Source organism: Cervus canadensis, chromosome 6 (assembly GCF_019320065.1).
Source record: "Cervus canadensis isolate Bull #8, Minnesota chromosome 6, ASM1932006v1, whole genome shotgun sequence".
Taxonomy (NCBI): Eukaryota; Metazoa; Chordata; class Mammalia; order Artiodactyla; family Cervidae; genus Cervus; species Cervus canadensis.
In genome coordinates, this window is record NC_057391.1 from 70,233,045 (window position 1) to 70,255,466 (window position 22,422).

At 36.3% G+C, this 22,422-nt stretch overlaps 1 protein-coding gene across 1 annotated transcript in view; it reads right to left on the bottom strand.

Annotated features, from left to right (window-relative positions):
- KCNH5 (potassium voltage-gated channel subfamily H member 5) overlaps positions 1–22,422 on the bottom strand; it is a 348,314-nt gene that overhangs the window by 256,884 nt on the left and 69,008 nt on the right. Inside the window, exon 7 of the mRNA XM_043472246.1 lies at positions 1,473–1,899. Within this exon, the coding sequence (XP_043328181.1) occupies positions 1,473–1,899 (427 nt within the window). The remainder of the gene's footprint in view (positions 1–1,472; positions 1,900–22,422) is intronic.

A 22,422-nucleotide genomic window follows, 5' to 3' on the forward strand; every position in this document is an offset into this window, starting at 1 on the left:
CATGCTCAAGTATAAGGCAAAATGCATTATATAAATATTAAAAAGTAGTATAATAATAAATACTACATCTGACAAAATGTTGTCTTCTGAATTTATAAAGCACCTCTTCTGCCAATACATCTTATCACTTTCGGTATGTAGGCAGCAGTTCAATTAAGAGATCATCAAGATCTCTTGTGAGAACATTTTCCTCCTAAAAGCCTGTGGAGCAAACATCCCTTGGAACTGACACTCTACCTCTCATACTTTTAAGCAGCAAAGAGAACCTGTGTGTTCTTGTTTCTGTACCCAATTAAAAGAGTATGGAAAACAAAACACTGTTAACATCAGTGTCCAATAACTTGCAGACATTCTGAACTCTGCAAATTACCTTGTTTAGACCCAATATACTGACCTTTCACAAATCAACTGACATTCCTAGACTCTAACATTTTTCCCATTCAGTTCAGTTCAGTTCAGTTGCTCAGTCGTGTCCGACTCTTTACAACCCCATGAACTGCAGCACGCCAGGCCTCCCTGTTCATCACCCATTAATGTCAAAATATAAAATTGTATAACATGGAATCTCAAAAAGGATGGCTTAGACCAAAAACAATTAACATGACCCAGAGGCTACATAGTAACACTAATCATAACTTCAGTCCTGAAGGTCTCAGAACTAGGCTTGGATAAATCATCCAAGTCAATGCGACACATGGTGTATATGGTGGTGAAGTCCCCCTCAAAATCTCCTTTTTCAACAGCTTCTTTTGTATATATTTCCTTAACGTTTTGATCTCCTGTATTGTCCAATCTCAGTCTGATGGTGGTGATAGAATACCTGGTCCTTCACTCCTGTAGAGAAGCATCCTACTCCCAAGAACATCATCAAGTCATTTAGTACTCAGGTCTGCATGCCTCATCCTAGACACATTCATCATTGCCGAATGCACTGACAATTACTAATCCTTTCATTCTCTCATATTGGCATATATTCCACCTAGAATTCTGTAATGAAGACTAGATTTATAAACACTTTTATTAGTCTAAACTGTACAAACCTACATAAGACTATTAACTAAAACATTTTCTAAATAGGCTATCTCACATCACATCCTGTCTACTTTTCAGAATTTAAAGCACTGCCAACAAAACCTATGGAACATGCCAGACACTGTTTTTCTTGATGTTGCTCTTCCTTTAGAAATAGCTATGCTGGGTACAATGCTATAAACAGAATTAAATCAAAGAGATACCATTCTGATTTTTTTATCACTCCATTCATACTGTTTTTCAGGTGCTAATACATCCTAAAGAGTAAAATATATATCAGTTTGCATTTCTCTTTTCTAAGGCTGAATAAAAATTAAAGCAAGGTAAATGAAATGGATTGAATATCCTTCTGAAGACAAAGTAGTTTCATTTTACTTCTATCCAAGATTGGAGCTGGAGAGCTGCCAACAATAATACTTAAAAAAAGAAAAGATACTTACAGCCAACCATCATCATGGCCACTGAAAACATCTTCTCCACATCTGTGGTAGGAGCTATGTTTCCAAATCCTATGGTTGTAAGGCTTGTCATGGTAAAGTAGAGAGAGGATACATACAGGGAATCCTTGCTGGGTCCTCCTTCCCACATCCCTGCACTGGTGTTGTACCGATATGGAGTCCCAATGCTCAAGGCCAGCTGGTAGAGCCAACTGTCTATTTGGATGGTGTTCGTGACTTCGTCGATGACCTCGTAGTCCCCAATGCTGTACCATATGCAGGCCAGCCAGTGAGCAACTAGTCCAAACACACAAACCAGGAGCACAAGGACGGCGGCTCCATACTCCAGGTAGTGGTCCAGTTTCCTGGCAACACGGCCCAGTCTCAAGAGACGCACCACTTTTAAAGAACTGAAGAGACTGCTGATTCCCTGAATCAAAGAAAGGAAATGATACAACGCTTTCAGAAAAGCAAAGGCTGGTGAAAACAAAACAATGGCTCACCTTAATGAACTCAAGCACAATTTATATACTAAGAACATACACATACATAATACAGCTCTGACTTTAAGCCAACAAAAAGGTTTAAATGATAAAGAAAGTTTTTACATGCAGATTCCTTCCCACCAGGAAATAAGATATTTGTGAATTATTAGATTTACAAAAAACTTTCATTAGGTAAGACCCAGTTTATTTTCATAAGGGGAGTATAAATAGCACAGAGAAAAACCAAAGAAGAAAATAGCTCAGATGCAATACACAGAGTATAGAAATAGGGTGATAAATTCAGATCTTTCATTTCTTCTCCTTGTAAAATGTTTCCTCTACTCTAAAAGATTTTATTTTATTTCTTACTTTATAAATGCTACGAACAGCAAAACTTCTGAAAAATGGAATCCTAGTTTTACTGTCAAGAAACAGGAAATATTTCTGCGTATATTAGGAGAATGAGCAAATGTCACTGATGCTTCCACCACCTCCTGCCAGTTATGAAAATCACTACATTTGTAGAGCTGTGAAAAAGTGAAGAGTTGAACCTAGAATGGGATACCTATGAAATCCTATCATCCTCTAGCAATAATCATAGAAAAGAACACTATAAGGGAATAGCAGCAAGAAGATTCATATTTTGTTGAGAAGCTCAAAATACCAAATAGAGAATTATCCAAATGGAAACACAGCATAGACTTTTTTCAGTCCATGAAGTTCCCAAAGTTACTTCTTTTGCAAAGCATGCAATAAGCCACTCAGAGAGGTTAATGTCATTCCTGGTGCAGAAGAGGAAGACAAAACAGTGACCCAGGACCCTCTCATCTGATCATCACCTCAGTTCTCACAGAGTCCATGACTTCCTTAGGCTAATTCTGTCTCCCAGAGGGGAGACAAGGAATCTAACATAACCTGAAAGTGAAGTAAAAGCATCAGCTATTCAGTTGTGTCCAACCCTTTGTGACTCCATGGACTGTAGCCCACCAGGCTCCTCTGTCCCTGGAATTCTCCAGGCAATAACACTGGAATGGGTAGCCATTCCCTTCTCCAGAGGATCTTCCCAACCCAGGGATCAAACCCAGGTCTTCTAAATTGCAGGTAGATTCTTTACCTAATCTGAGCTTAATTCTGACCAATATAGAACAACTTGGTAAAGCAGAACAGATGAAATATTAATAAGACTCTAATTATGGCACTGTATAGTTACAGTGAAAAAGGTTAAGAATGCATTTTATTATACTCTATATGATGGTATATGTTTGAAATTTTGCAAAAGAAAAATGTGAAATAGATTGAGTGAAAACAAAGAGAAGTACAAACAGGAGACCTAGCAGAAGCAAAAGAGGAACAGGAGTATCCTGTCTCAGTTTTCTGTCTCAAGCTCAATATCCTTAGGCCTGGCTCTATTTAGATTCCTACTCTCAAAGGCTGTGGCATATACACAGCCTTAAATCAATTCTTATTTCACTTGAACATTTGGGGGAGGGGAGATATTGAACTTCAAACAGTTCGAGAGGATAGCATTAATAAAATTCAGATAATGAATGGCATCATTCAGTGATATGAGATGTTGAGAGGCAAGAAGATTCAAGAGAGTCTGGAAGCTCTCAAAACAAAGGAACTATGTAATCATGAACAAGAAGACCAAAATAAGTATTTATCAAGCATTTCTATATGTCAGGCTATGAGTTGGGCCCTGGGGACATTTAGACAAATATGCCTTGCTTCTGCTCTAAAGAAACCTATAGTCAAAATGCATGAACTTAAACAGGGTTAAATTAAAAAATAAACACAGTGCTGTAAATGTTTTCTTCCACTTGGCTCCAATTTTTTAAAGAACCGTGGTACTTCTATTTAAATACTACAGAGAAAACTTATTTCTACCATAATTTTTTTTTCTAAAAACAAAGGAAAAAGACACAGAAACTTTATCCCCAAATCAAACTAAAAAATAGTCACAACCTTCAGCTAGACTGTAAAGAATCAGGACCTACCAGAATTAGGGCCAAATGAGGGAAGAACATACTCTCTTGACCTCTGATGCAGGCAGATCTCTACAAGAGGAGGTGATCCACCCTGAGGACCACCTGCTCTAGACTCCAAACAATCAAAAGGCACCATTTTCTGTAACATGTTCAATATCATTTCAATATTACAAAATACTTGGTAAGAATTGTAAAGAGTTCTATGATACCACTTCCTCCTAGATCTTAGTCAGCTCCCCACTGACATCTCTTGCAAAATCATTTTCTGGAGCTAGCTTTATCCCTGTTTCTATTATGCATTAGGATTCTCAATACAATTACCCTCAACCTCTCCGGGTTGATTTACTGCCTATCCATCTTTCAACTGACTTCAATACATGAAGGATTCACAGCACAAAACTTAGCACAAAACTCTTTCCCTAAGTTCCCGATACAGAAGCCAAATGCCTGCTGCACATTTCCATTTAGGTATTCCATAGGTGTTCAACAGGTAAACGTCCCAAAGGGAATCTCGTTTTCCCTGAATCAGTTCTTCATCTGCTTCTCTTGTGAACAATATCACTATGAACCCCACCCCCTTTCCTGCCACACTCAGACAGTTATCAAGCTTTGAGGATCTCAGCATTCAAACTTCTCAAAATAAATCTCAATAAATCTGTCAAAAAATGTCCCTTCTTTCCCATTCCCAAGGTCATGTCTTGGTTATGGCTTCATAGTGTTCCTCCCTGTGTGACAGAAAAAGGCTCTCCATCAGTCACCCCAACTCCATTCTCACTGCTTTTACTTATCTGATCACCCTGGAGAGGCTAGCCTGGTATTGTTTTATATTACATATATATATATATATATATGTATGTATATGTATGTATATATGCATATATATATATATATATATACACAAAATCATGTCCCTCTCTGACCTAAAATCTTTGGTGTTAGCTCATTACATAAAGGATTAAGAGTTTACTCCTTACTCCTTACTGTGACATGAGAAGTTCTTCAGGACCTTGCATCTGTCTATCTGGTCAGCATCTCCGCCAGCAATTCCTCCCCATGCTATCTCGGCTCACGCCATGCTCAGCTATGTATAGCTCCCAGAGTGCCCGTGCTCTTCATGCCACACTATAAGTTGTTCTCTCTGCTTAAAGCACCCTTCCCTCCCACTGTCTTGATAGCCAGGGCCTTACTTAGAGTTTATGACAAAGACTCTCTCCTCCATATGCATTTCTCTGACATGTTCCTCCCCAACCTATCATCTACATGGTCATACCCACTGTGAAAGTCAGGTATTCTTCCTTTGTGTTATTATATATTCTTTGCTCATCTATATTACAATAATTATCACAATAGTACTTTATTACAAGGCTCCGTTTGTGTGACAACATGTCAGGAAATGCTAAATCACTTGAAGGACATACCTAGTATCAATTACAAAGCTTGTTGTTGATGTTATTCAGCTGCTCAGTCGTGTCCGACTATTTGTGACCCCATGGACTACAGCACACCAGGCTTCCCTGCCCTTCACCATCTTCTGGAGTTTGCTCAAACTAATGTCCATTGAGTTGGTGATGCCATCCAACCATCTCAACCTCTGTTGTCCCCTTTTCCTTCCTGCCCTCAATCTTTCCCAGCATCAGGGTCTTTTCCAATGAGTCAGCTCTTTGCATCAGGTGGCCAAAGTATTGGAACTTCAGCTTCAGCATCAGTCCTTCCAATGAATATTCAGGACTGATTTCCTTTATGATTGACTGATTTGATCTCCTTGCATTCCAAGGAATTCTCAAGAGTCTTCTCTAACACCACAGTTCAAAAGCGTCAGTTCTTAGGTACTCAGGCTTCATTATGGTCCAACTCTTACATCTGTACACACCAACAGGAAAAACCATAGCTTTGACTGTATGGACCTTGGTCAGCAAAGTAATGTCTCTGCTTTTTAATACACTGTCTAGATTTTTCATAGCTTTTCTTCCAAGGAGCAAGCATCTTTTAATTTCATGGCTGTAGTCACCGTCCACAGTGATTTTGGAGCCCAAGAAAATAAAGTCTTTTCTATTTATTTCTAAAATAAAGTGTTTCTATTGTTTCCCCATCTATATTGCATGAAGTGATGGGACCGGATGCCATGATCTTTTTTGAATGTTGAGTTTTAAGCCAGCTTTTTCACTCTCTTCTTTTGCTTTCAAGAGGCTCTTTAGTTCCTTTCACTTTCTGCCCTAAGAGTGGTATCATCTGCATATCTGAGGTTACTGATATTTCTCCTGGAAATCTTGATCCCAGCTTGTGATTCAGTCAGCCTGACATTTCACATGATGTACTCTGCATATAAGTAAAATAAGCAGGAAGACAATCTACAGCCTTGAAACATTCCTTTCCCAATTTTGAACCATGTTGTTCCACGTCCAGTTCTAAGTTTTGCTTTTTGACCTGCATGCAGGTTTCTCAGGAGGCAGGTAAGGTGGTCAGTTTACACAGTTTATTCCCATTTTTTTTCATTTATTTTTATTAGTTGGAGGCTAATTACTTTACAGTATTGAAGTGGGTTTTGTCATACATTGACATGAATCAGCCATGGATTTACATGTATTCCCCATCCCGATCCCCCCTCCCACCTCCCTCTCTACCCGATCCCTCTGGGTCTTCCCAGTGCACCAGCTCCGAGCACTTGTCTCATGCATCCAACCTGGGCTGGTGATCTGTTTCACCATGGATAGTATACATGTTTTGATGCTGTTCTCTCAAAACATCCCACCCTTGCCTTCTCCCACAGAGTCCAAAAGTCTGTTCTGTACATCTGTGTCTCTTTTTCTGTTTTGCATATAGGGTTATCATTACCATCTTTCTAAATTCCATATATATGTGTTAGTATACTGTAATGGCCTTTATCTTTCTGGCTTACTTCACTCTGTATAATGGGCTCCAGTTTCATCCATCTCATTAGAACTGATTCAAATGAATTCTTTTTAATGGCTGAGTAATTCCCATTTTTAAGAATATTCCACAGTTTGCCATGATCCACACAGTCAAAGCCTTTAGCATAGTCAATGAGGCAGAAGTAGATGTTTTTCTGGAATCTCTTGCTTTTTCTATGATCCAATGTATTTTGGCAATTTGGTCTCTGGTTCCTCTGCCTTTTTTTAATTAAACCCAGCTTGTACATCTGGAAGTTGTTGGTTCATGTACTGTTGAAGCCTAGCTTGGAGGATTTTGAGCATGACCTTGCTAGCATGTGAAATGAGTGCAATTGTGCATTAGTGCATTAGTTTGAACACTCTTTTGCATGGTCTTTCTTTGGTTTTGGACTGAAAACTGACCTTTTCCAGTCCTGTGGCCACTGCTGAATTTTCCAAATTTGTTAACATATTGTATTCCAAAGCTTGACTTACAGTAATATATTAAGAAATCAATATATCCAGTAATGTATGAAAAACTTTTTTACAACACAAGTATTTGTGAGTGTAATGAATTGAACGTGTCATGGGGCAGGGAGGTAGCATAGTTAACAATCCTATATGATAGGTATCACTACTAAAACATAGCCTAGAAAAATTAAGTACAATAATTTGGCTAAGTTTATGCAGCTAGTAAGAGGAGGAGCCAGGATTCAAATATAGACAGTCTCATCCACACTCCTTGCTCCTAACCACTTCACTATCTGACCTCATTCTAAACCTCACTATATCTAGAGCATAATATATTATTTAACTAATCATATTAGTACCCAAGGTATTGGCTTAAACACAAGCATCCTCTAGAAGACTGAATCAAGAAGATTAAATAGCTTGCTTCCCTCTTATTCCCCTCCAGGCACAGCAGTGACCCCCTTACGGGTCTGTGAAGGCCCTAGAGCCCTGGAGAATCTACAGTTCTCTAACATGGACCAACTCACTTCATCCTCACAATATCAGGACTCCTATCTCCACTGTTCATAGGAGGACACTGAAGCTCAGATAGGTTAAACAACCTGTCAAAAGTCACACAGCTAGCAAGGAATGGAAGCATCACTCAGACCTAGTCCTTCAGATTCTACATGCATTTCCCACAATAGCCAATGGCAGCAGTCTTCCTGTCCTCAACCACAATAATCATTGCAATAATAATCTTCCTAGAAGAGAATATCAAGTGTATCCTCCAGGGGCTCATCATAGACATTAAACACAATCTCTTCTACTGGCCTTCAAGGTCTACAAGCCCATCTCTAATCTGCTGGGTCATTTCCAACCATGATTTTGCTGAACAATAATGTTCCAGTCAAACCAAACTTTTTGCTCTCAAAAACAACCCCAAAATTTCACCTTTTAATTTGTCCACAATAGCCCTTTCATCTACTTATGAAACCAGAAACTGTTATTCAAAATAAGTAATATAGAAAAAAGGAAGTTTGCTTTATTTAGAAAGTTTTTTTTTCCAACTATATCATTCTCCATTGTTTTGTATCCAAAAAAAAATTTACTGAAATCACTATAATCAAAATTCAAAGTTAAATGACTTTCTTTTAAAACTTGACAAAATACTTAAAACTTGAAACAATCCAAATGTCCATCTCTGGTAGAATTGATTTTAAAAATCATTGCATGTTCACTCGACAAAATACTATCCAGAAATAAACATGAACAAACTATAATTATATGAAATAACAAGAATAAATCTAAGAAGTGTCATATTGAACAAGAGTATATACTGCATGATTCCATTTATAAAAGTTTAAAAACAAATGGAACTACTCTTAGGGATTAGAAGTCATTAGAAGTCAAAGTGGCTTTCTTTCTTTGGGGAGGGATTGTGACTATGTAAGGCCTGAATGGGCTCTGTCAATATTCTGTTTCCTAATATGGCATTACTAGGAATTACTAGATGTGTTTGCTTTGTGAAAATCCCTCAAACTCTACTTATGATTGTAAGATTGATGGAATTTTTAACGTATAGTGTATTTATATAGCAGGAAAAAAGTGTTAAGAAAAATCCATTAGTCACTGTTGTGTTGTTAAGGTTAACATTTCACCACAGTACATAATCTGGATTAATGATTTCTTCTGCATCATATGATTTGGAGAGAGGGGAAGAGGAGTCACATTCAACTCAATCCAAAATAAGATTTTACTTATTTTATAACTCACCCTCATAAACTTCAGATTGGGTCTCAAATTATACTTAATCCCCTGTCGGGAATTTTAATTTAATCCATGTGGTAATACTGGATACCTTGATTGTCCAAAATAAAAATTACTTCCTTCTGTACTACCACCTATTTATAACAAGCTCTTGATTCTGTACTTTCCACCAGTTTTGTCTGCTCATTCATTTTCTGCTTAATTTCACTGCACGCTTTCCAATTTTTTCTGTGCCTTCATCTGTACTCCAGTGGCATTCTGCCTCTATCCCAATCTCTGAGCTCTTAGCTCACAAATCCCTGGGGTTCCACTGGTGGAAGAGAATATCAAACACATCAAATGCATAATAGAACACAGCGGGGCTAATGGAGAACTTTCCATCATCTGCCTTCCCTTCTAGCCAATTTCCCTACTTGACAAGCCCCTTAAGCCATGAGAGCACAAAGAACAATATCCTGGAGATATCTCGGTGTTATTTACTCTTCAAGGTATTTTTGTGGATTCCCACATTAAAAGTACATGGGGTGTCATCAGCATAAAAATAATGCCTTGCAATGATAAATCCATTTAAAATACAAATCAATTCTCTCATCTGAGTCAAGGATAATAGATAACTCAGCTAGTATTCTTTCCTACCTTCTTCCCCCACTGCTTCATAAACAGAAAAGGAGTGATCAAAGAACTTGTCCAAGGACATATGACAATTAAGTGGGGGTGAGAGAACAGGAATACAGACATAATATTCAGTTGCTCAGTTTTCCACCTACATCTAACATTCTCTCACATAGGATGTGTAGTAGATTGTTTAAAAAAAAGCAGCTGCAGTCATTTCCTTCCCTGTATCTATACCCTTTCACCACATTGCTTTGCAACCTCTCCCAACAAAAGATAGACTCTATTTCCACATCTTGACTTGAGTCTAGACTGGCTTTATGATTTACTTTGGCCAGTAGAATGTAGTGTAAGTGACATTTGTGCCAGTTCCAAGCCTAGACCTCAAGAAGCATAACCTCTAATCATGGTCTTAGAACCTATGGTCATTCTAAGTTGTCATATGAAGAATGGCAACTAGGTTTGAGGAGGATGAGAGGTCATAAGAACAGTCCTCTGAGTTATCCATATGAGCCATCCCAGATCAGCTAGTAACCAGCCATCCCAGCAATCTACCATGGATGCATGGATGAACGTAGTTGAAATAAGCCAAACCTAGCCAAAGCCAGCAGAATCACTCAGAACACAGACAAACGAGTTAAATAAATGGTGATAGAATTATCCATAAAGTTTTGGAGTAGTTGGTCATGCAGGGAAAAAAAGCTAACTGATACAAATGTGAGGAAAGCATATGTATTTGTGAGCACATTATTTCATACTTGTTTGACATAAAATGGAAGCAAAATAAATACATACTTGGCATCTGATCCCATCACTTCATGGCAAATAGATGGGGAAACAGTGAAAACAGTGACAGATTTTATTTGGCGGGGGGGGCTCCAAAATCACTGCAGATGGTGACTGGAGCCATGAAATTCAAAGACACTTGCTCATTGGAAGAAAAGTTATGACCAACATAGACAGCATATTAAAAAGCAGAGACATTACTTTGCCAACAAAGGTCCATCTAGTCAAAGCTATGGTCTTTCCAGTAGTTATGTGTGGATGTGAGAGTTGGACCATAAAGAAAGTTGAGCGCTGAAGAATTGATGCTTTTGAACTGTGGTGTTGGAGAAGACTCTTGATAGTCCCTTGGACTGCAAGGAAATCCAACCAGTCCAGCCTAAAGGAAATCAGTCCTGAATATTCATTGGAAGGACTGATGCTGAAGCTGAAACTCCAGTACTTTGGCCACCCGATGCGAAGAGCTAACTCATTGGGAAAAGACCCTGATGCTGGGAAAGACTGAAGGTGGGAGGAGAAGGGGATGATAGAGGATAAGATGGTTGGATGGCATCACCAACTCAATGGACGTGAGGTTGAGTAAAGTCCAGGAGTTGGTGATGGACAGGGAGGCCTGGTGTGCTGCAGTCCATGGGGTTGCAGAGTCAGACACGACTGAGTGACTGAACTGATAAAGAAGTTTCATTTTAACAAGACAGTCTCCCAAATAGGTAAGATATGAATGTATAAAATAAACTTTAATATACAATTGGTAGATATTAGTTTACCTTCTGTGTTGGGACATATGTCACTATCTTGCTTTGCAAGAATTTATCATGATTGGTCAACAGAAAAATAATAGAATTCTATATCACCAAAACTACCATTTAATGGAAAAATCTGTAATCACTTTTTAAAATCCAGATGCATATCAGGATTATCTTGGATTTTTTTTGAAAAATACAAAGCTCGGGTATTACTTTTTTTCTCCAAAGTTCCAGATATGTTTCTAATGAGCAGCCATGTTTAAAAACAACTGGACTATATGATGATCTTCTACCTTTACCTAGCTTGTTTCACTTTTTCTATTTCACATTCAATGCTCCTATTTCATTTAGTTTATATTTTCCAACTGCTCCATCTCTTTTTTTTATGTTATTTTGCAAGGCTTTATCAAGCATAATAGAAAAGCTTTCATATACATATATATAAATATTATGTATACTATACATATTTTAGAAAACTTATGAATTTTTGCCTCACTAGAAAACTTATGACATTTTGATTCTACTTGTTTGACTTAGCATGAATAGAATGTTAGATTTCTAATTTAAACAATAGATATGCAACAAGCAACAAAGTTTTACTGTATAGCACATGGAGTTATAGTCAATATTTTATAATAACCTATAATGAAAAATAATCTGAAAAATAACATATGTGTATACGTATAACTGAATCTCCTTGCCATGCACTTGAAATCTGTAAGTCAACTTTACTTCAATAAAATATATATATTAAGAAAAAAATGATATAGGGCAGAAATCACTGCTTATGAGTGGAAGAACACCAGGCATTTTTCCACAGGATCTGACTTCAGAGCAGTCTTTATTGCAGTCCTCAGAGCTATGTTCCTTGTGAACTTCCCACCAGGGGACAAATAAGAAGTGAGCAAATAAGACTTAACTGGCCAGTATTGAATCCATCTTACTCTAAAAACCTTAAGAACTGAAATTGTCTAGCCCCGTACTTTGCTTGGACACAGAGAATTGAAACCATAACTAGCCATCTATATTGACATGACTTAGTACTATTCGTGTCTTCCTTAGCATGATCTTATTCTTCAGGACTTCTGCCCAGGCAAATAGTTTGATTATGCAATATAGGAACTACCCAAAGACCCATTAACTCTTCAGTGGAAAGCATCGACAGTTTAAGCCCTAAGATTCTTTGAACTTTTCGCCTCAAAATCATCACCTTACTGTTTCCACCAATGCTGGACTATGGTATCATGATTCTTAAACCTTACCCAATTCTAACAAAGCCTACTCTCCTAAACCTTTCCCAATTTGAAAGATCCACCTTAAATCAAATTTCCAGTTCCCAATAAATTCTCTCATTTTCTGAGAAGATACTATCAAATGTCTGAGACACTACCAAATCTTTGCAACATAGTGTTCTCCCATCAAATGGTAAGCAATAAACTCAACTCAGCTTTGTCTTATCAATGAATTGTGTTTGTAGTTCTAGCTTTTGATGCTTCATGCCCTACCTAACTTAATACCTATAATGACAATACAAGTATAACTTTCATAGTTCCACAAGAGATAGGCTCAGAATTGTATCAGTCAGGGAAGCCTTAAGCTATGGTGTCCTTGTCAAGTTATTAATAGCTCATTAAAAGTTCTTTACAGTTCAGATGAAATTTATCCATCAGAGATCATTTTTAAATATAAGTAATATTGCCTAGAAACACAGATAGCATATTTCCTTCATCAGAGGAAGAATGGAAGACAGCTGACCAAAGGTAAAGCTGTCATGCAGGAGAAATGGTTTTTTAACCCTTTATCCACAATGTGTAATAAACAAATTTCTTAAGGATAAAAAATTCTGATATAAAATAACCATGTTCCCTGTGAGGCAGCATGTGTTATCTCTGAAAGCAGAGATAAAATCATAGTATAAAATAAAGTAATAAGAAGATTAAATGGAGTAGGAATGGAGGTTTAGAACTTCCTTCAAAGAAGAATGAGGAAATGATGAATTCTCAACATAGTGATAATTATTATACAAATAGTAAAGAGCAATTTCTAAGCAAGTATCCATGGTTAATTAAGGCAAAATTTTTAAGAGTTATAGTATACATATTGTAATATATTTCACCCTTCTTTGCCTTTATTTCTTTTATATATTTATTTTTTTCTTCTTTTGCAACAGCATCTCTTCTTTATTTTTTTTTATTTTTTATTTTTTTTTTTCATTTATTTCCATTAGTTGGAGGCTAATTACTCTACAATACTGCAGTGGGTTTCGTCATACATTGACACGAATCAGCCATGGATTTACATGTGTTCCCCATCCCGATCCCCCCTCCCACCTCCTCTCTACCCGATCCCTCTGGGTCTTCCCAGTGCACCAGGCCCGAGCACTTGTCTCATGCAACCAGCCTGGGCTGGTGATCTGTTTCACCATAGATAATATACATGTTTCGATGCTGTTCTCTCGAAACATCCCACCCTCGCCTTCTCCCACAGAGTCCAAAAGTCTATTCTGTACATCTGTGTCTCTTTTTCTGTTTTGCATATAGGGTTATCATTACCACCTTTCTAAATCCCATATATATGTGTCAGTATGCTGTAATGTTCTTTATATCAGAATAATTTCCTAATGCTTAACAATAGGAAGCATTTACCATGAATGAAGATCAGTACACATAAAAATTTCTATTTATGTAAGCAACAAAATCAAACAAAGGAATCTCACTGCTGTCCTCTTCGCTTATAACTTCCTATCCTCCCAAAGCTAATTTACTTAGTTAAACAGATTGTTTTGTCTCTGTAGAAAATTAATGCAAAAGAATATATTCCTGGAACATCACCAGCTTTTTCAAATTTAAGAAGGATATCTATCTTTAAACCTTCTTATTACCCAAACTTGATAACATTCTGTGCCACCAATCCCCACTTGGAAGAGAATTTAAAAGTTCAACCTACTGCCCCTCTGCTCCAATTTGAAATCTGTGGCTGATTCTCATCCATTTCCCAAATCCTTTCCCCATCTCCTCTTTCACACTGACTTCTCTTTTATTCACACTTTTGAATAGTTTGTGAGAAAGTTTTACTCTCAAGCTAGAAGGTAGGTACATTTGAGTTCAGTGACTAAGGCTTGTACATCTTTGTAGTCACTTGTCCACAATGCTTTGTACTCATAGTGGGAGATTCCAGCTTGGGGATCTAAACCCTTTGGTAACACCTAAACATGTATTGAAAGTTGGTAGGGTAGGACATCTGACTGGAAGATTATTTACATGAAAATTCATGAAAAGAAACTTATGAAAGGAAAGTTGAGCAGAGCAGACAAAGGATAATGCTAGATTTTCTGAGTGGAGGATTTGGAGTCACAGATAAAGTTGTGTCACAAAGATTGCCTTTGTCCCTGTCTTTTTTGTTACTAATAAGAAATGATTTATGCCTCATTCACTTCAATAGAAATACATATAGTGTGACAATTATGTTCCAGGAACTGAAAATCCAAGATATTAGGAAGATAGAGGCTTTGCATTGAAGAGCATAAGGTCTATTGTTGATTCTACCACAAATGAGCACAGGGCCTAACCCCAGTTTTCTAAAGATCTTTGTTGTATTTGACCTCTTAACTTGAAGTAAAATTGAAGCATAAAAAATAGGGTCACCCATAAACCTTACCCTGAGCATACAGATGAAAGATGAGTGTTAGTAAACCACTAATTCAATCCTCAATAAAAATATAAATGTTTTTATTGTTATCAGAAGCTCTAGGATTATTAGTGGGCTTTCTTAAGTAAAGACTTGATAGGTAACTAGGACTTAAAATTGCAGCTAAAATTTTAAAGCAAGCTACTAAGAAACTAAAAAAAAAAAAAACTTAAATGGAGAAAGTCCCATGGAGAAGGTAAAAATCCTCCCAGAAATAATATATTACATCACAGACAATACATGTAATACAATATAGCACATCCAGAAACATCTTACACTTTGCAGTTAAGTAACTTTATCAGAGATAAAGAGAAAAGCTATATAAATGATAAAGGAATAAATTCTCCAAGAAGGTATAACAATTCTTATATGCATGAACCTAACAAAAACTAATAGAACTTCAAGTACAAATGAGATTAATCCACTACTATCTTTACAGACTTCAACATCCCTCTGTCAGAGACGGTCAGATCTAACAGGCAGGAAACCAGTAAGGACAGAGCAGAAGGCAATGGCACCATCAATCAACAGTCTATTATTGACATCTTTGACTACTTTATACAGTAATGGCAAAAAAATAACCTCATGTGAAACATTTACCAATATAGGCCATATCCTGGGTTATAAAACACACCTTAACAAATTTAAGACAATAGAAATCATACAACAGCTGCTTTTGGATCACAGTGAAATTAAACTAGAAATCAATAACAAATATAACTAGAAAAAAACAAAAATATGTAGAAATTAAACAACACATTTATAAATAAAACATGGATCAGAGAAGAAATCTCAATTAAATGAAACTGAAAATACAACTTACCAAAATTTGTGGGATGTAGCAAAGCAGTACTCAGAGGAAAATTTACAATTTAGAATGCACATATTAAAAAGTAATAAAGAAGTAAAATCAATAACCTAAATTTCTAAGCTTAGCAAACTAGAATAAGAAAAGCAAATGAAATCCAAAGTAATAAGAAGAAAAAAACATATTAAAATTAGAGCAAAAATCCATGACATTGAAAACAGGAAGTCAGTAGAGAAGATCAACAAAATTTTAAAAGCTTTTTCTTTGAAAGCATCAATAAAATTGTAAAACCTCTAGCCACACTAGCCAAGAAAAAAAGAGGACATAATTACTAACATGAGAAATGAAAAAGAGGACACCACTACAGATGCTATAGACAATTACAGTATAACAATAGCAACAATAATAACTACAACAATAATAGAACAATATGAACAACTCTGTGCCCATAAATTTGATAATCAAAATAAAATGGATCAATTCCTTGAAAGACACAGTCTACCAAAACTCAAATATACACACAAAAATAATTATTTGAAGGGAACTATATCTATTAAACAAATTGAGTCAATAATTAATAATCTTCCAAAACACAAAGCACCAGAGCCAGATTAACTCATGAGTGAAGTCTACCAAATATTTAAGTAAAAAACTTTACCAATTCTCTACAGTCTCTTCCAGAAAAGAAGCGGAAACAATACTTTCTAACCCAGTTTTGAGGCCAGCTTTACTCAAATACCAATACTCAAATACACAAACACAGTATGAGAAAAGAACACTACAAATGAATATCTCTAATACATAGATGTAGAAATCTCACCAAAACACTAGCAAATCAAATCCAACAATATATAGAAATAATCATACAGTATGGCCAAGTAAGATTTATCCTAGGTATGCATGGCTGGTTCAACAATCAAAAATCAATTAATGTAATCCATAACATCACAGACTAAAGAAGAAAAAGTTATATGTTTACATCAACAGATGCAGAAAAGGCATCTGACAAAATGCAGCACTTATTTATAATAAAAAAGTCTCAAAAAACTAGCTACAGAGAAGAATTTCTCAACTTGAAAAAGAACATCTACAAAACCCTACAGATTATTTCATGTCGTAAAAAAAAAAAAAAGGAAATAACAGGTATACAGATTAGGAAGGGAAAAAAATATCTTTCTTTAGAGATGACATAATAGTCGGACACAGAAAATCCAAACAAACTGACCTGGGGGTGGTGAGAGGGAGGAGGAGTCTGGAACTAATCAGCAATTAAAGGAAGTTTGCAGGATATATAGTCAATATACAAAAGGCAATCACTTTCCTATATACCAACAATGAACAAGTGGAATTTAAAATTAAAAACACGATACCATTTATATTAGCATAAAAAACTTAGGTATAAATCTAACAAAATATGTACATGCTGTGTACTAGGAAACCTATGAAACTGATGAAAGAAATCAAAGAACTCAATAAATGGAGCAATAGGCCTTATTTATGGACAGAAACATTCGATATTGTGAAGATGTAAGTTATTCTAGACTTGATCTAAAGCTACAATGTAATCTCAATCATAATTCCATTAAGTTGTTTTGTATATATCAATAAACTGATTGTAAAGATTATATGGAGGGATAAAAATTGTGCAAAATAGCCAACATAATATTTGAAGGAGAACAAAGTCAGAGGATAGACATTCAACTTCAATACTTGCTATAAAGCTGCAGTAACCAAGACAGTGTGGTACTGGTGGGAAAAAAATAAACAAATGGATCAATGGTACAGAATAGAGAGCCTAGAAACAGAACCCCATAAATAGAGTCAACTCAACTTTGACAAAGGAGCAGAGGAAATACAATAAAGAAAAGACAAGCTTTCAACAAATCTTGATCGAACACATGGACATCAAATGGAAAAAAAAAAATGAATCTAGTCACAGACCTTATACCCTTCAAAAAATAAAATAAAACAGATCATAGACATAAACATAAAACATAAACTGTAAAGCTCTAAGAAGATAACATGGGAGAAAACCTAGGTGACCTTGAGTAATCATTTTTCAGATATACCACCAAAGGTACAATCCATGAAAGAAATAAAAAACTGGAATTCACTAAAATTAAAAATGTTGCTCTGTGAAAGATACTGTCAAAAGAATAAGACAAGCCACAGACTAGAGGAAAATATTTGCAAAAGACATGTGCAAATAATAAAGGAGCATTACCCAAAATATGCAAAGAACTCTTAAAACTCAACAATAGTAAAATTAACAACCCCATTAAAAATGAGCAAAAGATCTCAACAGACACCTGACAAAAGAAGATACTCAGATGGCAAATAAGCATATGAAAATATGTTCATATATCACTGTGCGTGCATGCTAAGTCACTGCAGTCATGTCTGACTCTTTGTGACCCCATGGACCATAGCCCAAGCAGACTCCTCTGCCCATGGGATTCTCCAGGCAAGCATACTGGAATGGGTTGCCATGCCCTCCTCCAGGGGATCTTCCTGACTCAGGGATCGAATCCACGTCTCTTACATCTCCTGCTCTGGCAGACAGGTTCTTTACCACTAGCACCAACTGAGAAGTCCCCTCATCTATCATTAGAAATTTGCAAATTAAAACAAGATATCACAAGTCCTAGAATGGCTAAAATCAAAAACATTAATAATGCCAAAGACTGGTGAGAATGTGAGTCAATAGGAACTGTCATTCATTGTTGGTGGAAACGCAAAATGGTGAAAACCACTTTGGAAGATAGTTTGGCAATTTATAACAAAACTAAACATATTTTTACCACATGATCCAGCAACCATGCTGTTTGATATTCACCCAAATGAGTTGATAACTTACCCAAAAGGTTTTGCCTACACAAAAACCTAAACTCAAACATTTATAGCAGCTTTATTCATAATTACCCAAATTTGGGAGCAACCAAAATATCCTTCAGTAGTAGGTGAATGGAAAAATAAACTTGATATGTCCAGATAATGGAATATTATTCAGCACTCAAATTAGCTATCAGCCATGAAAAAAACATGGAAGAACCTTCATTTCAGTTCAGTTCAGTCGCTCAGTCGTGTCTGACTCTTTGCGACCCCATGAATCGCAGCACGCCAGGCATCCCTGTCCATTACCAACTCCCAGAGTTTACCCAAACTCATGTCCATCGAGTCGGTGATGCCATCCAGCCATCTCATCCTCTGTCGTCCCCTTCTCCTCCTGCCCCCAATCCCTCCCAGCATCAGGGTCTTTTCCAATGAGTCAACTCTTCGCATGAGGTGGCCAAAGTATTGGAGTTTCAGCTTCAGCATCAGTCCTTCCCAATGAACACCCAGGACTGATGTCCTTTAGGATGGACTGGTTGGATCTCCTTGCAGTCCAACCTTAAATGTATGCATATTATTAAGTGAGAAGTCAATCTGAAAAGGCTTTCTACTGTAGATTCCAACTATATGACATTCTGGAAAATGCAAAGTTATAGAGATAGTAAAAGGATCAGTGGTTGCTAGAGGTTAGGAAGGAAGAAGGATGAAGAGGCAGAGCACAGAGTTTTAGGACAGTGACACTACTCTGTATGATACTACACTATGCCCCTATGCATTTGTCAAAATCCATAAAATGCAGAACACCATGAGTGAACCCTACTGTAAACTATGGACTTTGAACAACATGATGTGTCAATGTAGTTTCATTCTGGTGGGGGGTGTTGATAACAGGGGAGGTTATGCGTGTGTGGGGGCAACCTCTGTTATGGGAAGTCTCTGCAGCTCTTTTCAATTTTGCTGTGAACCTAAAATGGCTCTTTAAAACAGTCTTATTATCATACTAATAAGAAAAATCAATAATTATAAGGTGACTTGGCAATGTTTCTATGGATTTAATAAGATTCAAACTAGTAAAACTAAAAACAAATACTATGAAATCCTCTCCTATACCACTCAAACATGATTTTCAATTATCTAAAGGTATTAATGAAAAAGTAATGGTGATCAAATTATATTAAATAGCAATTTCCAATATATCCTTAATGGAGGGTCTGAAATTTCTCAAAAGTGACAAAATAAATATATGAATACAATTAGCTTTGATATCCAATTTTTTGCTTTGATGTCTAGATAAGAGATAAAAACTTTATATATAAACAGATATGCTAAAATGAAATGATGTATGTGCCCATTTGACAAGCATAAATCAAGAAAAATTATAATTTAGAAAATGATTTTCCTAAACTTTTCTGGAAATTAAAAATATTCGTAATACTTCCACCCAGCAGTTTCTGGCTCAATCATTTTGTCTCTTCAAACAGTGCATTAGTGATCACTTTTAAATTTCCAATTTTACCTGGTTTATTGTGTTTACCACTTACTAATACCACTCATTGTCCCCTGAATTCCCCAAGTATCATGTTTCCTAATTCCATTTAGTCTACCAAACTGTTTGTTACCTGTAGCTGCCCCATATTTCTATGACGTCTTATAATTCAGTTCCCCCTTACCTCCCAGAAATCAAGTTCCCTGGACTTCCTAGGGAAGTCAAATACTTACTACAAAGGAGTTTGTTTTTATTCCTTAGATTCCTTGTGATAATGTCTTTTACCCCCATTATATTATCTAGGAAATTGACGTTCTTTCTTTTCAAACAGAATTCTTTCCTTCAATGGACTCTATCTTCACAGCCTCACAGTTATCTTAAAGAATGACATATCCAGTTCGTGAATTCCTAGTAAATCAAGTTGTCTTCAGAAAGCATGTCATCTGAGACACTCTTGAATATGAAAATGTCATTACATCCTAAATTATTTTGCACCATATCATGTTAAAGGAGTAAACTGTGATCTTCAGAGTCATATTCTCCTATTCCCAAGCTACCAGTAGCTCAATTCCTCATTTTTAAATTCTATTTTGTTTTATGTCCTGGTACAATCTACTAAAACCTTACTAACACTTTATTGCTTCAGGTCAGTGAGTCACCAATATGCAGTAAGCAGTGAAGAATTGCCAAGGAGATGGAATGCTTTCCTAACCATCACAGAGCTTGTCACCAAGCTGAGGAAATAGACACACACAAGCGAAACAATAATATCCCTTCAGACATGCACAATTCTACAAATAAAAATCATTCATATCTATTTTTCCTTTGACTCTTTAAAAACATCTTGTGAAGTAAAAAAGTCAAGCATCCCTTCCCTTTTTTTTTTTTTTACAGATATGCAAACTGAAATCTATAGTCACCATCCCAAAGGCTCACAATAAACAAAGTCCTAAAGAAGTCACCCAATAATTAAAAGAGAAACTTTAAAAAAATGTGGAACTGAAATATAAGACAACGCTAGTTTGCAAAATGAGAAAGCAAACAGAGGCCCTTGATTTATTTAGAAGGGCAAAGACACTTATAAGTCAAATACTGAAGATAAAAATATTAAGAGCAATCAATTAATACAAAAACTTCCAATCCATTAGAGGGAATCCAGAAGATTTTAAAAATTCAGTCAATCCAAAAAATGGCAGAAAAGAAGAAAAATAAAGTAAAAAAGAGAGAGAAAAGTGAATAAGACACATTTTAGAGTGGAAAATAAGATGCTGTACCTAAATCAAAAAGTAATTAATCACAATAAATGTAAACAGACTGACCTTCCCAGTCAGAGAAACTCTCAGTATGTATAGACTATTTACAAAAGACACAACTAGAGTATAATGATCTAGAATGATTAAAAGTTAAACGATAGAAATACATATATCGAGTAATATACAAATGCTAGTTTAGCTCTTAGTATCAAGCCAAACAAACTTTAAGGGGAAAACAAAGGCATTATTAGTTACAAGAAAAGCTGGAAAATAATGTTGAGAAAATTTTCCAGAAAGTATAGCAAAAAGATAAAGGATTGGAAAATAAGGAAAGAGAGAAAAAGGAATTAGAAAAGTCTAGTAGGTATTAGAATAAAAGGAGTTTCAACAAGAGAGAGAACAGAGAAGAGCGGGAAAGGAGACGGAGAAAAATTATAAGAAAAAAAATTGAAACAGAAGACATGCTTTTCCAGATTGAAAAAGACTACCCAGACAGTGCCCAGCAAAACTGATGAAAATGGACTCACAATAAAGCATAGTACTGGAAAGATTCAGAACCCTAGACAGAGAAGATATATCAAATTTCCAGAAAGAGAAAATAGGTCACAATGCCTCCAAGTGTCTTATGAGAATTATTAGAAGGTAGACTGTAATGGCACCATGTCCTTCAAAATCTGAGGATAAATTATCAATGGTCTAGAATATTATAGATAGTCAAACTATCCATCAGGTAGGAGGGTAGGATGAAGAGAGATCTGTTTAAGAAAATGATGTTGATAGGATATTGCTTGCATCAATGTAAGGAAGGGAGCTTTAGACAACTGGCAGAGTTTAGTGGTTGAGTGAGTGATGAGTACATAAAAGAAAGCAAATGATAAAACCAGACAATTATCAACTCTCAAGAAAATGGAAAGTGCAGAAGAGGAAAAGTAATCACAATATGTTGAAGGTTCAGTTACAAATGAGCTTCCCTTGTGGCTCATCTGGTAAAGAATCTGCCTGCAATGAGGGAGATGTGGGTTCAATCCCTGGGTTGGGAAGATCCTCTGGAGAAGGGAAAGGTTACCCACGATAGTATTGTGGCCTGGAGAATTCTGTGGACAGTGTAGTCCATGGGGTCACAAAGAGTCGGACACAACTTTTACTTTCACTTTCAGTTATAAAT